The following is a 15,945-nucleotide window of genomic DNA, read 5'->3' as shown; positions in this document are numbered from 1 at the left end:
TGTTTATGAACAGCCAATCTGTTTACGAGTAATTTTGTTCGTGGGTATTGAGGATCGAGTATACTCATGAGTTCAAACAATTTGTATGGTTTTGTTTGTGAGTATTTTTGTTTATGAGTAAGATGATTTACGAGTATAGAGAGAAAACGAACGAGCACGAACGATCATTTTAAAAAATTGAAATTGTTCGAACAGGTTTGAACATACTCATTTGGATCTCTGGTACCTACTTATTTTGAAAATTTTATTTAATATTTAAATCAAAACTATATAAATAATTATGTACTTTTGAATAAAAAAATTAAAATTGAACTGGTCGCTTGTTAAAAACTCAAAAATTAAAAAAAAAAATTATGTCCTTGGGACTAATAATGATTAAAAAAGAAAAATTGTATGGTAATGAAATAATTGATTGGTATCTACTTTTGTCTAAAAATCAACTTATCCATACAAAAATAGTCTTTGTTACTTATTTGTTTATTATTACTTGACTAAAAAAAAAATCCTCTTAAATAAAATAATACAAAAGAACCAAAATGTTATTTTTATTTACTTACCTCAAATAAAAACAAAATAATAAAAGAATTCATATCTCTTTTGTGTGTTCGTCCCTCATCTTTTCACCGGAATTTTTTCTTATTATATAGTTAAAAATAGCAAAAATATTTTTAATATAAACTACTTAAATTGAAGAAACGTGCGCGATCTTCATTCATATCCTTTTAACTATAGCAACACAAAACGCAGGATATAATACAAAAAGGTTAAAAAAAAAAAAGTAAAAACCAGCAAAGCAACATAATTAAATATGAAAACGAGGAATTTCTTTTATTTCAATATTAACTTTTTGAAGTGCACCCTATATACCTACCTCTGCCCGTTTCACCTCAGCATTCTCTCTATTTTTATATGCTCATTGCTCAACCTCACTCTCTGGTTCCCATCATCATCATCCATCCTAACAACCAGCACCCTGATGTATCTAGTCAGATACAGATTGAAAGATACATCTCTAAAAGCCTGCAATTCCGCCCACTTAGTTCGGTTGACGTCGAATGAGTCGCTTGCCTCTGTCACACTTGAATGTGTTTGGGGGTGTCCCAGGTTCCAGGTACACGAGAGGACATCCCAGGAATGTACCTGTGCTGTGTGTCTCTTCAACTAGATACCATTTGAAGCGCACGACTCAACTCAACGACGACGATGGAAAATGAGGATGAAGCTGGCACGTGCCTCCCAGTGGTTCAACATCAATAAACCTATCTCTTCTGTTGCTGGTCGGTCGTCCTGCGTCACAACAACAACATCTAATGGAGTCGATGGGTGCATATCACTAACCTGAAAAACAATATATTAAAATTATTCTTTTAGAATCAATTGTATCTATATTTGTATCTTTTTTTTGTGTATTTATCTGTTTGGTTTGTTTAATTTCGTTGTCCCGTTACCGATTGAAGTCTCCTTGAAACCATGGACATTGGAGGTACAATTCCATTTCCATCTATATGTGGTCACATGCACATCCTTCAATAAGGCGATGATTGTAGTTGGGGAGGGGGCGAGGCGGTTGAGCGCATGTTGTCACCGCGTCATTGCCGCCGCCGTGCTTCGTCGGTCGGTTGGTATATAAAATGTTCCTGGCGGATGCTTCAGGTGTTGTCACGGTGACAGCGATTGAGTTTTTGAATATCAAGCGTCAGATTGTTGGTGTTTTCTCTTTGATCGAAAACAATCTGTTTTCCGTTTTCTGTGTGATATGATGTTGCCTTTGTGAGGGAGGGTGAATATGTGGAATTTAATCAGAACGAGAACCAATATTTTGGCGGAACTGAGAATAACTGCTTCCAGGGACAAAATTCAAATGGTATTTTACTCATGATGTATGACAGAGTGGCAGTGGCATTCTTCGTTAATTAATTTACATAGGTAGGGGTGGTACGCATAAAAGTATATCTGGACAATACTAATTTATAAATAGAGAATTTTGCAAAAACATTCTTCATTAATTGAGCGCCTAATTTTCAATATTGCATCTCTAAAATAAATCGGTCACCTTTTGATTGATAATTATAATACAAAGTTTAAAAATTGAGAATATACAAAGTATTTGCAAATAAAATCTAATCTTTATTGACGGTTTTTCAATAATATTTGGAATTTCTTTATGAACAAAAAATATAAATAGATAGTGAAAAATGCAGAAAAAAATTTCTTTTAGGTTGATAGCTGATAATTATCATCGCTAATAATAAATAGAAGATATTCGTATGCAAACCAATGCCCACTGATTTAAATAGTTTTCTTATGATCCGTATGCATTGCGATTTGGATACGAATATCTTCTAAAAGATTAAAGTTTGTAGAACGTTTTAGCCCCTACAAGAATATATCTTGTTAATTTGAAAATAATGAAGTTTCAGTAAATTGGAAAATTTTTAAAAGTAAAAATTGTTTATATAATTTTTTTTTAACTTTGACCTCGAATATCTTTAGAATGGTTAGATAAATGAAAAAAGTTAATAAGACCTTATTTGTGAAACAATCTGTTTCCTACAAGAATATGTCATGCGCGTTTGATTATTATAATTTTTCAATTTGTTACAAAATTAAGAACAAAAAACGAATTTTTAAAGATTTTCTCTATTTTTGGACCTTAAATATCTACTTAACGGTTAGATAATTGAAAAAAGTGTATAAGGCCTTTTTTGTAAAGCGTTCAATTTTCTACAAGAATATGTAAAAATATTGGCTTAAAAGTTAATTAATAAAAAAATGATTTTTTTTTTTTTCAAAAAGCTTGATGTAAAAATGGAAAATTGCGAAGCGGAGGACCTTCCCATTAATATAAAGAGCTCATATTTGGTGTGTATATTCTAGAGGTGTCTAGCAATCGATTTTTCGGAGTACAAAATCGAAAAAAAGTAATTTCGATTTTTTTTTGACCCACCCTAATATACATTATGTACATAAGTTTGGAAAATTCATAAAATCAGCGGCCAAAATATGCATTTAAATACAATTTTTTGGAAGTTTTTTTTTTTTTTTTGAAGTTATACTTCTTTTGTGGCGTTATAGTATGAAAATTTAATTTTAAAATCTCTTAAAAAAAAAAAAAAACAAAAAAATAGAGAGACTTATGTCGTTTCGCTTAAAAATAATCATTATTTTTGTGTTTTTTACTTGCGATATAGGTACCATATATCAAGTTATGCATTCGTACAAAAAAAAAAGTTGAGATAGCATTTTTCCATGACATTACGATGGTATAGAATGCCAAAAAAGTGGGTCCCGGAAGTCCGTCTGTCTGTCTGTAAACGAAGCTACAGCCTAAACGGATGAACCGATTGATTTCAAACTTGGTATGTAGCATTATTTGGGGACTCTCCAGAGGTGTTTTTGGAATTAATTTTTTCGGAACAAAAATAACGGTACTTGTCATATACCGATTTTAGTAAAATTGAAATTTCTCAAAAACGGCTCCAACGATTTTGTTTAAATAGGCCCGTCTTTTAATAAAAAAATTTTTTTCGAAAATTATTATTAACGGTACCTGCCATAGAACCGTTTTTTTTAAATCCGACTTTCTCTGAAACTACTGATTCGATATTAACGAAACTTTTTTTTAAGAAGCATTTATTAGATTTTAGTATAAACCAAAAACAAAATTACGAAAAAAATAATTTTTGGATTTTTAAAAACATTTTGAAGATTTTTTTTTGAAAAATCAAATTTTCGAAAATGAGACATTGAATTTTTTTGAAATTTTGTTTTTAGATGTTGATTAGTGATTTCTACAAGATGGCATACCAATTTCATTTTAAAACTTTTTTTGCAAAAAATTATTTATAATAAATTAGTTTTTTAAAAAATGGCTCTAACGATTTTGAAAATTTTTTTTCTAAATATGCATCTTGATATATCAGTCAAAACTGCATACTTATTTTGGAGGGCAATTTGATTTCAGATTTTATTTTATTTTTTTTTTTTTTTTTTTTAAAGAATTTATTTTTTTTTTTTTATTTTTTTTTTTTGTACCTATATAGTAGGTACCTACATTTTCCAAATTTCTATATAAAAAGTCTTAAAAATTTAAGCAACTTTAACTCTAAGAGCAAGTTCGTGCGACCCAGTCGTGCATTTTATTTTTTTAACAGCAATGCTTGAAAAAGTGTCGTTTTGCATTTAAATAAAAACAATAATTTCGATTATTAATAGGAAGGGTACCTAAAATGAAAACAACATTATGCCCTCACGGCTTCAGTTTAAGTAGTATTTTAATGAAAGTTTGATCAGAAAATAGATTATTGTTTTTTGATTTTTTCTGTAATCTTAATTTAAAATCGCTAAATTTTGAGATAGGACACTTTGCTTCTGAAGCGACGATGTGTATACATGCCTACAAAAATATTTTTTTTTATACCGTCGTCGACGCGTCGGTACCTGTCATAGAACATTTTTTTTTTTTATTTATGAATTTCTCGTAAACGACTTAGCCAATTTCAATCAAAATTTTTATTCAGAAACGTTAAAATAAACTTTATGTACAAATTTAAAAAAAAAAACCCACATTTTTGGGTTTTTAAAAAATATTTCAATTTTTTTTTTTTTTGAGAAATCGATTTTGTGAATTTTATCCAAATTTCTATTTGATATATGTATGTATTTTTTCTCTAATTATGTTCAGTAAAAAGGTTTAACATTACAGTTACTTTTAACACAAGAGCAAGTCGTGCATTTTATTTTAATATGTTACAATTTTATTGAATGTAAGGTACATTTATAAGTAGGTCGACATATGAAACAAAAGAGCTGAGCATCAAACTTAATTAGTGATAGAAAATGCACATGATTTCTCATGCTTAAAGTTGCCATTGCAAATAAAAAATCTGTCAAATCCTACAAATTTTAAAATTTCCCGTTTTAATTGGCAACTTTAATTTTAATGGAGTGGTAAATAATTGGACTGAGGGCATTTTAAATTTAAAAACAAAATTCATTTATTCAGTTACTTTTAAGAATTTTTTTTTATATTTTGGAATTTTTAAAGAGAATATCTATTTATTTACTTTCCGCTAGCGTTAAATCTCGTTTCAATAATTATTTTAGTAGGAATTTAATAATAATAATAAATAGCAATTATTAAAAATAAAAAACAAAATTATATGTACATATAATACTCGTAGTCTAGAAATAATTTTAAAAGTCTGCTACTCACGTGAAATTTTTTAAGGGTTATTATATGAGTATGTGGGTTAAACAGACTATACTTCACTAAAGATTTTTAAGAACTGGATAAGGCGTCAAAAGCCGAATTTTTAAGGCAAAAAGGCTGCGTTCGGGATTTTGTCCACTGCTTAATAAAGAAAAAACAACAAGTCAGTTCTCAGTTGGTTAGGCCTTGTATTCATAAGCTCATCTGTGGATCAAACTGAAGTAGGTAGTTGAATATTATTGAGATTTGGAAAAAATGAGTTCCTGAATTCTAAATACTCATGACTTAATTTTCTTGTTTTTAATTATTTTTCGAGTTCAATCGATTTTTATTTTTTTTTTTTTGTGTTGTTTTCTGTAAATACTTTCTTTGCAAAATAACAAAAATAACTAATTTTGTTATCCCATGATCATTCGACTCAGGGAATGTTGTAAAATAATAAATCTTTGAGCAGGGCTTTCGATTAATTTGTCTTCCTCAAATTTCCCCCTAAATCTATTTAAGATTGTGGGAATTGTAATCAACTTACTTTCCTTTCGCGATCTTGGGCTTGTTTGTTAAACTTCTTCAAATTTGCTATCCTTCTCACTTTGACATACTATTTTGTTAAGAATCCTTTTATGCTTAGATACCTCTATTGTTAAATTAACAATTAATATTTTAGTTCAGTCAATGAGGAGTCAAATGCAGGGGATCCGAAAAAAGTTGTGACGTTAGCTAAGTTTGAATGCAGTATTGAAGAGGGGTTTATCCTGCGCACAAATCTCAGTTTTTCTTGTGGGGCGTCAGGCATTTTGAATAAGGTTCTCAGTATCTCGAGAACGACTGGTCGGACAGAAAACTTGCAATAATTTTTTATATAGTAAATATACAATATACACACATTTAAGAAACGGGACATATGGTTGCTTTTTGGAAGATGTAACTCTCCTCCATCAATTACCGGCTGGACGTGTAATACCAAATTCTCGAAATTAACAGGCATAAACATTTAAATATTTTAAATTGTCAAATAGACTTAACTAATAATAGCCCTCTTTTAAATAATTTAATGTAAAATTTTAATAATTTTTTCATACGTTTAATGATTTTATGTATTTATAAAAAAAAAAAAAATTCAATGTATAATGTATGAATACATGTATAAAATATTTCTCATTATTCACCACAACAACTAAAAACAAAAAATAAAATTGTATCTATGTTTTAATTAGTGCCCTGATGATGTCCTAATACGATGAAACGCGTAGGCCTTAGAACACCAATAAAGAATTTATATTTATTGATTTTGGAAAAGACAAGTGTTCATTCCTTTTTTATTTTTGATTAGAACATTTGAATTAAATGTCATTATTTCTAAATACTATATTTTATCGAAATTGTACAACATATTATACAGAAATGACGTTATAAGTATTTCATTGATAGTTTATTTTTAAACTTTGGTTTTCTTGAAAAGATGTACGTACCCATTATTACAAAAGTAAAAAATTCAAGTATTAAAAAACAAAAGAGCTGATCAACAAACTTGATTATATATTTATTCGCAAAAGCTATTACGAGTACTTTCTCATATTTGTTTATTTTAAAATATATATTTTTAGCTTTGAAAAATGATCTCACTACCAACCAAAACCAACCATTGAATAGCAACAAAACAACACGTGTACTACTTTCTTAGCTACATCAATGATTAATTTAATTAAATAGGTTTTAATTTAGCCACTTAGAACCAGGACAGAAAAGCACGTGGCTCCAAAACAAATTGTTTCAATATTTTTATACATATTTTCAACTAGATACAAAAAAAAATAATTTTTATAGGTATAGGTACCTATCTATCTATAAGCCTATATGATACTATCTTTTCCCTCCCAGAGGATAGAACATACACCCACCTATATAGACAATATCTACACCTAAATAGATAAGTATCTACCTATTTTGTCTACCTTTAGTCTCAAAGTATTTCACCTACCCCAATTTTTTTGATCAAATTGATTTTTTTCCAGCTCATTCCATAGATTTTCTTCTTATGACCAAAAGGAACAAAATTCTCTAACATCGAAAAAAAAACTATGAGATAAATTTCAAGACTACAACAAAAAACATCGCTCTCTATCAATGCAGGAAAAATAAAAAGAAACAAGTGAGCAACTTCAAAAACCAATTCCGAAGCTGATATTCAAAAACAGCTGGAAACAAAACGAGCCGCTCCACCATATCAACCATCATCAGCCAGCATCATCACATACATTCCAAAACTTCAAACAACCAAAACCAAATTGTAGCGCAAGTGCAATGGCAGTTCACAGAAGCCAAAACAGAAAAAGAAACAACCACCAGAATAACTGTACAAAAATACAAAAGAGAAATGAAATCCATTGATTTCGAAACCACGCCTTTTCCATGCATCAGGTTATATGCAGCTTCCACTGTGAATAGGTCACAATATTCAAATCCAATTGGAAGCCCACCCCCAACTCAGAGAGAAACACAAATTTTCTCTCATAATCTACGGCGCGGTACAACGATTTTGTGGAAAAAAAAAATGGCCAACGCCATCGTAGCACAGCAAATGGCAGTCGACAATCGTTGTTGGCTCACCATCTTTGTCACGCATTCACCTGCTTTTAGTGAGCTAAAAAGAGTCGGACGATTGAAGAAGACTGTTTTTGTCCGCCTGTTGAAACAAGATACAACAACGAGTTTTGAGTGACAATGAAAATATCTCAGATCCACTTGTGTATCAGTGATAGATACAATCATCATCTTCTTTATCTCTGTGTTACTACAAGTTCGTCGGAAGAGGCTGAGTTTACGGAATTTCAATCCGTTTAGTGCGTTCAAATGGTGTGTTTTCAAACGGTGTTTATGAAAATACGGATCGAAATCGTGTCCTATACAAAATTTTAATTTAATTTTCTTTTTCCTGTGATTGTTTTTCCTGTCGGTTTGCCCAAAATTTTGTTGCAAGAAACTTTCTTCTAATGAACAAAGAAAAGATTGTGACTTTTAAGACGACAATCGATTGACCTCGAGAAGTTAATATGTCTGTATAATTGTGTAAAACGGTAAAAAAATAAATAAAAACATACCCGCTCTCAAAAAAGGATGTTTTGTTTTCAATTAATTTAAATTAATTGTGTTAATTAACTCACACAACCTGTGTACTTATATACACACACCTATTGTACCAAATAGGTCTATAAAAAAAGGAGTTTTTTTTTTTTTTGTGAAAGTGAGACACCTTCTACCTTCAACTTTATATCACAGCAGCAAAGAGACATCACCCCCTTCTTCTTGTTCATGTTCAACCTGTCTGCACGAATATCCTGACGTAACTGTTTTTAATTGTGCTTTTATATAAAAATCGATAATTATTTTGTCGGGATTTTTTTTTTTTATATTTTAATTTAAATGAGGATATCACACCTGAAAGAAATAAAAATTAAAGGAGTGCAAGAGGAGATATAAAACAATCGATGGATTTTAATGGATAATTTTGTAAGAATGGATTTTTTTTAGTTTTAATTTATTTTTTTCCTTTTAAAGGACATCATGAGTCTACCTGTAATAGTAATCACTAGAGAGATTCAAATGATGTTAATAATTAATTTGTGTTGATGGAGTTTTTGTGTCGTTTAAAGTTGGAATGTTTCTCTAGAAAAAAAACGTGGGTAAAATGACTTGGAAGTTAACTGTTGGATTTAATCAATATATGTAACTATAAAAACCTATATTTAGATTTAGATTCGGAAATTTTAATCTTATTTTCACCACCACATGTAAATAGAAACTTACGTAATAATCACTTAAAGAGGGTTCTAACTGACAATCCGACGGAATATTAAAGTTCGTATTTTGTTAGGTAAAAGGGTAGAAGAGCATTGCTAGCTCTTGGGTTGATAAGCATGAACCTTTCAATAGCAGACAAATAGCCTTGCCTGCTTTCTTCATAAACAAGTTAAGAATTGCTCCACATCATACATAAATATTAAAAATATGATTTTTGTCTAAAACCTAAGATTTAAAGGAAATTTATCGGTTCAAAAATGTAAAAGAAAGACAGAAAGTAGGTATGTACCATGACCGTCGGAAGTATGTTTGCTACATTCACGCATGGGCTAGTGTACTCATGTTTCGGATATTTTCTTGTATCAGTACACTAGCTTTAAACTGTGTAGGCAAGTAAGTAAGATTCATAAAATTGTATATACATAAATGTTTATTGAGAACAAACAAAAAACTTTTTTTCTAAATACTTGGAATCCACCTTAAAACTTTATTTTGTCATTGTTTTAAGAACAAAAACTACCCTATTGTTTACACATATAAAACTGGACACTTTAGAATTTTAAACTGATCCAATATTACGACACTATAAGCAAGGAAAATGATATAAGACATCATTTAAATGAAATAAGAAATGCCGTTGATAGGAAACAAAAGAGCTGATCAGCGAACTTGATTATGTATCGTAAAAAAAAAAACAAAATTGAAATAAATAAACAGAATAAAATGATTTACTGTGCACTTTGAAAATTATTTTTCAATCAATGTTATGTTTCAAAAAAAAAAAAAAATTGCATATGTTCTGTTAAACAAAAATGTTTTAAAATCAAAATGTTTTTGTTGTTAATTGAATGAAGATGTTTTTTTTTTTTAAGAAAGAGTTATTAGTTGCATGGAATAACTTAGTAATTTTTTTCTCTACGACTAAGCAAATTTAAAAGAGGAGAAAGAAAAGGTTTAGTGACCACTTTAACAATTGTGAAAAAGTAGTCATCGTTTGTAATTTTTTTATAATCATAATCATTCTGATAGCATTCAGATCTTGGAAAATTTTTTCATAAGATTCCTTTATCTTAAAAACTCTTCAGAAATATTATTTTTGACAGGTGGATTTTGTTTAATTAAATTCTAGTAGGGTATTTGAATTGATATTTGCCATTAGGTACAACAAAAATGTAGATACTAGATCAATGAAAATTGAGTAAGTACAAAAGAAAAAAATGTATTAATTTAAATGTATTAATTTGATAAGTTGCGGGTTTAAAGTTATTTAAGCGAAATCAAAAAATCTAAGACAAGTCCTATAAGAAGATATCATTAAAGATATTGGGTGAAATAAAATCTGATCTTTCAAATTTTAAGAACACCCTTTTCCACATTAATTAAGAGCGCTTAAGCTTCAAGATTTTTGTCCTAACTTGCAACAAATGCGAGTGCTTTCAAGCATTCGGTTAGCAGTTGAAAAAAACAACAGAATCATTACTTCACCAAAAATGTGTCTATATTTATTAAGATCAGTGGTTTCATTGAGCCTTTGTATAAGCTATCAGAATTCTTGCCATTGAACATTTTTTTTTAAATCTTGCAAGTTGGTGTCTTGTATATTTGTACGAGGTCCATGAGAATTTCAGTGCATTCCGTGCTCTTACTATTTCAGATGAACCATTGCAACCGCACTCCTCGCTGTGGTCAAAATACAGATGCTATAAGAGTGTCATACATAGACTTCTTTTGTTATTATGTTTCTCTTTCCAATTCGTGGATAAATGCAGTTGTTAAATACATGTCTGACAATATTCTCAAATGGAGCAACACTTAATTTGATTAATGTCTTGCTATAGGTTTCCGTTGTCATTTGTAATCTTGGATTCGGGAATATTGTCAACGCACGCAAAACATTTCAATTTAAAGTACCTAATCCAAAGTGGCTATATGACGGATTCTCGTTTTCAAAACACTAGTTACATTACAAATTCTTATACAAATAGATTGTTTGATTTTTCGGTTGGTTTTGTCAAATCTTCTTCTTTAACTTCCCAATAGAGTTAAGCAAGAGTTACTCATATTAAAAAATTCTCCGTTTCGTAAAGACAAAATAAAAATATAAACAACAAATTATGATTTTAATGAAATAGTACTAGTACAGGTAAAATAGGCATTTATAAAATAAAAAATTGTTACGCTCATGAAACTTGGCAAAATGTTTGCTTTTGGGATAAGAACTAAGGATACAAAAAGTCTATAAAAAAAAGTTGGGTGAAAGGGTGTTTTTTCGCGGACATGAGGGAGGGAGTGAAGGTCGTTATATGGAATATCATTATATGACACATGTTTCGAAGGTATTTTTTGATGCTGAATCTAATGACATAAAAATAAAGTCAATACAATTGCTCTAAGAAAAGTTATTGCCGATTAAAAAGAAAAACCAGACCTCAACATGTAAAATATAACCGAAACCAATGTGAAAAATATTCTACACTGATGAAATTCGGGATTAAGATTTTAGATAAAGCAGGGACAGAAGATTCATAAAGTTCTTAAAATTATTTTTGGTGAAAGGGTGTTTTTTTTTTTGATGGGTTAAGTTGTGTGTGAGAAAGGTATCATAACAGCTGACTTACGTTTTATTAATTTTTAAAACTTGGTGAAAAAGTTTTGGTTGGTATATGAATTAAGAATCTATAAAGTGTACAAAATTATCTTGAGTGAAAGGGTGTTTTTTTTTTAAAGAAACTAGCCGACCCCGCACTCAAAATTCGAGTGCCAACTGTAACTTTTATTTATGCTCAAATAAGCACACTATATAAATCACTTTATTTACTACTAAGAATATGCAACACTTAATTTTTTTCGAAATTCGAGAATGTTTTCGAAGGTTCTCGTCTTTGCTTTTAGAAGTTTCCACTTCCAGAAAGGAGAGGGCGTGGTTCAGCACATTTGTTTTTGTTTTTTTCCTCAATTTTAATTTATTGTTTTTAGCTATTTCGGTAAAAAAAATAAATAAAGTATATATTCTGCACATCTAGATAAAATTTCCTATCGTTCCGAATATAATTTATGCCCCTTCGGTTTTTGTGGGCCACGTATTTTGTACCACAAAATAAGTGTTTGCCGTTTTATTATATGATGATGTAATTCGGAATTAGCACCACAAAAACTGGGGAAAAATTGTTACACCAATGAAAATTGGTAAAAAATTTTTCATTTATAACAGAAACAAAGAACCCACACAGTCTATACAAATATTTTATGTTAAAGGGTGTCCGATAAAATCAATGATATAAAAGCTACCCTTATGAAATTTATTAAAAATTTTGTCTTTTCCATGGGAATTACGAATAAAGTAAAACTATAAATTTTGTTTCATGTGAAAGGGTGTTTTTTTTTAGGTGTAGAGAAAATATGGGTATATGTTACTTTTAAGATTAGAAACAAGAATCTAAAGTGTCTATAAAAATATTATGCTTTAAGGCTGTTTTTTTTTTTTTAGTGAAAACAAAAATTTGGTAAAAACATTGAATCTGGGATAGAAAGCAATATTAAAGAGCTTTCTTAAAAAAAATTTAGGTAAAAGGGTGGTTTTTTTTCGAAGAGACAGTAAAATCTGTAAATGGTCCCAAAAAGCCAATGATTCATTTTATTTTTGGTTTTGTTGACAAATTAAACGTTTATACCTAAGTTCTTAGACGTTTTACATGAATCATTGGCTTTTTGGGACCAATTACAGATTTTACTGTCTCTTCGAACAAAACACCCTTCCACCCAACTTTTTTATATAGCTAGACTTTTTTATCCTTGGTTCTTATCCCAAAAGCAAACTTTTTGCCAAGTTTCATGAGTGTAACAATTTTTTCTTTTATTTGTTGATTTTATGTACTATTTTATACCTGTACTAAAAGGAATTTTTTGTGCTATGAGTACCTACCAAGTTTCGAGGTATTTAGAGTTTCACTTCATTTTTAAAGCAGGTTTCTTCATAAATTAACTCTTTTAAAATACATTATCCAATTTTGTTGATTTCAAATTATTTGCAATATAAAAGTGTGTGTTATTTGCTTAACTATATTGGGCAATTTTCTTTCAGATCTTTAAATTATTGAATTTCAGTACACGAAGTTGCTTAACAGTTAAAAAGAAAAAAAAATACATATTCCTTAAGTTTTTGTTTCTTCCAGTTAAATTTTTAATGTTTCCATACAATATATCGATAAATTACAGGAAACATTAAAATATTCTTCTTAAGTCGGTACGATTGTAAATTGATGGAAATTTGTCAAAATTGGCAAATACGAAAAAAACTGTTTTTAATTTTTCCAAACACTGTTTAACTAGTATACAAAAATAATAATTGTCAATAAAATTAAGACTTTAGAGTTATTCGCCCTACATTGCAAATATTTTTGAAACTTAATATTGTTTTTGTTTTTTAATTATGTTATTAGCTATAGCATCTTTGAAACTATGGTCAGATTATGTTTTACCTGAAAACAGGTCACAAAAGTTCATATGAAACTTTCGATAATCAGAATTTAGCATGTATTAAATTTACATATTATTCAACCACAAAAAATATTTTTTGTGGGCTTATGGTTTATGATATTTATAGTTTTTCCCAGTTTTCCGTTATTCTGATATGTACCTAACCTATGAAAAAAATGCACATTTCTGTATTGTATTACTCCCACTCATATAATAACTTTACAAATAGATAAATATGAAAAACAGAGATATAATCGTCCTTTAATTTACATTAATTTACATGCAAACACAAGCCTTTGCGAATCGTATAAATTAGCATACATTCCAACTTTAACCGACTTAATTGAATAGTATAATTGATTTTGTTCTACATTTTTGTTTTTTTTTTTTTTTTGTTTTGTTATAGAATGTTGTTAATTCCAGTGCAAATAAAACGTTAAACAATTTCTTTATAAATATATGGTGATTACAAACATAGACAACTCTCAACACATATATAGACTGAAATTATATTACGAATAAAATGTATACATGATGGAATCGATTGAATGGAATAATTATTATTTATTAAAATTTTTGCTAAACACAATTATTTTGTAACAAAATTTCGAGACAAAAAGTGAAAGAGAATTTTCAAACTGTCTGCGATATCAGTTCGAAATTTTTCGGCAAATATGCTGAATAATCTTGGTGCATCCGGACTGCCTGGTAAGTACGAATGTATGTATCAAATTTATTGTATAAAATAAATAATTATAAATGAAATCGTTCAATAATTATATACCTAGCTACTATGTTTATCATGTAGATAATTTAAAAAGTTATCTTTTCAATTTGCGTAAAGACCAAAATTAGGAAAATCTGTCAAGCCGTTCTCGAGTTTTAACCTTTTGTAAAAGGTAAAAATAAAAAGATTTTGTCTGTAAAGCCGGTTTATGGACGATAATTTTACGTGATAACGTCATAAGAAAACAGGTTGTGTGCTTTTAAAATGAGTAAATTGAAGCGTTTATTTATTTCAAACAATCATACTTTACAAGAAAAAGCTAAAAAAAAATTACCTTTTTTCTTTTCTCATTGTACATATTAACTTTTTTATTTAAAAGCTTACAAAAAAAAAAATTATGCAATTTAAAAGAATAAAACCATTTTTTAATTTTTACAATGCGCAAAAAGTATAAAAAAAATTTATTGAAAACAATCATTTTCATCAAAAAAAAGTAAAGAAAACATGAATTCTTATCTTATCACGTCATTAATTCAATTTTTTTCCCTAACAACCTATACAAAATATACCTTCTGAAAGCTTATTGTCTTAGCTCAAAATATATATATCGATCAGGTCTATGAGATATCTACAAAAAGAGCTAGAATTTTTTGAACTCGATCAAATTTCATAAAAAAAAGCAAAAAAAAAACATTTATTTTTATGTTCTCAAGCTATGAAATCAATTTTTTTGTTTGACTACCTATAAAAAATATAGACCATGTGAAAGCTTATTATTTCACCTTTCATATGACGTATCAATCTCAGTTCAAAGATGCCTACAAGAGAAGTTAGAATTTTTTAAAGTCAACCATGTCAAATTTCCAGTACTTCCCTTACTGGTGGCTGTTCAGGGGGCAACAGATCTCCACTGGTGTTTTGAGGTTTTTCGCAAGTTTCTTGATTTAACATTGTGTAGCTTGTAGTTAATCTACCGTTATGTGTGATATACCAAATGAAAGGTAATTGTATCAGGATGATCGGAAAAGTTTAATAAAATTTCTATCTGCTCTTGGTCAAAAGTTATAACCTGTTGAATTCTAAAATTTTATTTTACCGTTATCTCAAAATTGTGTTTACGAAAATGATTGAAACTTCGCACACATATAGTCGTAGTGATGGTCTATCATAACTCCATATACTTTATTCCTGTATTTATTAAAGAAAAAAAAGATACAAATAAAAAACGATGAAAATCAGTTAAAAACGGTCAAAAAACTTGTTTTTAAAAACTTGTTTCTTCCGTTTTTCAGTCAAAACTCACTAAACGATTACAAGTTTTTTTTTAAGTTTGAGATCTTCTGAACGCTTCAAAAAAAAAGCTAAAAATAAAAAATTACCCAAAAATATCCCTAAAAAACAAGGTGTTTTTCAAAAATTCATATTTCGAAACGCAGAGTGTTGGAAAAAAATCCGTATCAGACGCCTAATTTTTTTCCCTCATCTTTCACCTGGCATCTTTAGAATTGTCAAACAAAATTTCCTTTACCCAAAATCATCATTTTGTCATAGCCCCAAAACGTGTAAAACGTTCAAACAAAACGTTATAGCTTAGTTTCAAAATTTTTTAGATTTTTTTCTTAAATGCAGTTATTCTTAAATTAATTTCATCTATCTATAGCAAAAAAAAATCAATTCTCTACTACTTCGCGTTTAGATTTTAGTCCAAATTTCATCTTTCCGTTTTACCCCT

At 29.0% G+C, this 15,945-nt stretch overlaps 2 protein-coding genes across 5 annotated transcripts in view; both read left to right on the top strand.

Moving 5' to 3' along the window:
• Positions 1-15,945, top strand: part of LOC129916545 (uncharacterized) — a 179,509-nt gene that overhangs the window by 38,928 nt on the left and 124,636 nt on the right. The window lies entirely within an intron of this gene.
• Positions 13,957-15,945, top strand: part of LOC129916512 (homeobox protein orthopedia) — a 68,887-nt gene continuing 66,898 nt past the window's right edge. Inside the window, exon 1 of one of the 4 annotated variants that reach the window (XM_055996520.1) lies at positions 13,957-14,194. In XM_055996520.1, the coding sequence (XP_055852495.1) occupies positions 14,161-14,194 (34 nt within the window). In that variant the 5' untranslated portion in view covers positions 13,957-14,160. Of the gene's footprint in view, positions 14,207-15,945 lie in introns of all 4 variants that reach the window. The other 3 variants (XM_055996514.1, XM_055996527.1, XM_055996542.1) reach the window with 3 other exon arrangements.

The sequence above is a fragment of the Episyrphus balteatus genome, chromosome 1 (assembly GCF_945859705.1).
Source record: "Episyrphus balteatus chromosome 1, idEpiBalt1.1, whole genome shotgun sequence".
Classification (NCBI taxonomy): domain Eukaryota; kingdom Metazoa; phylum Arthropoda; class Insecta; order Diptera; family Syrphidae; genus Episyrphus; species Episyrphus balteatus.
The sequence above is the reverse complement of the archived record's forward strand: the minus strand, read 5'-3'. Positions and strand labels throughout refer to the sequence as shown.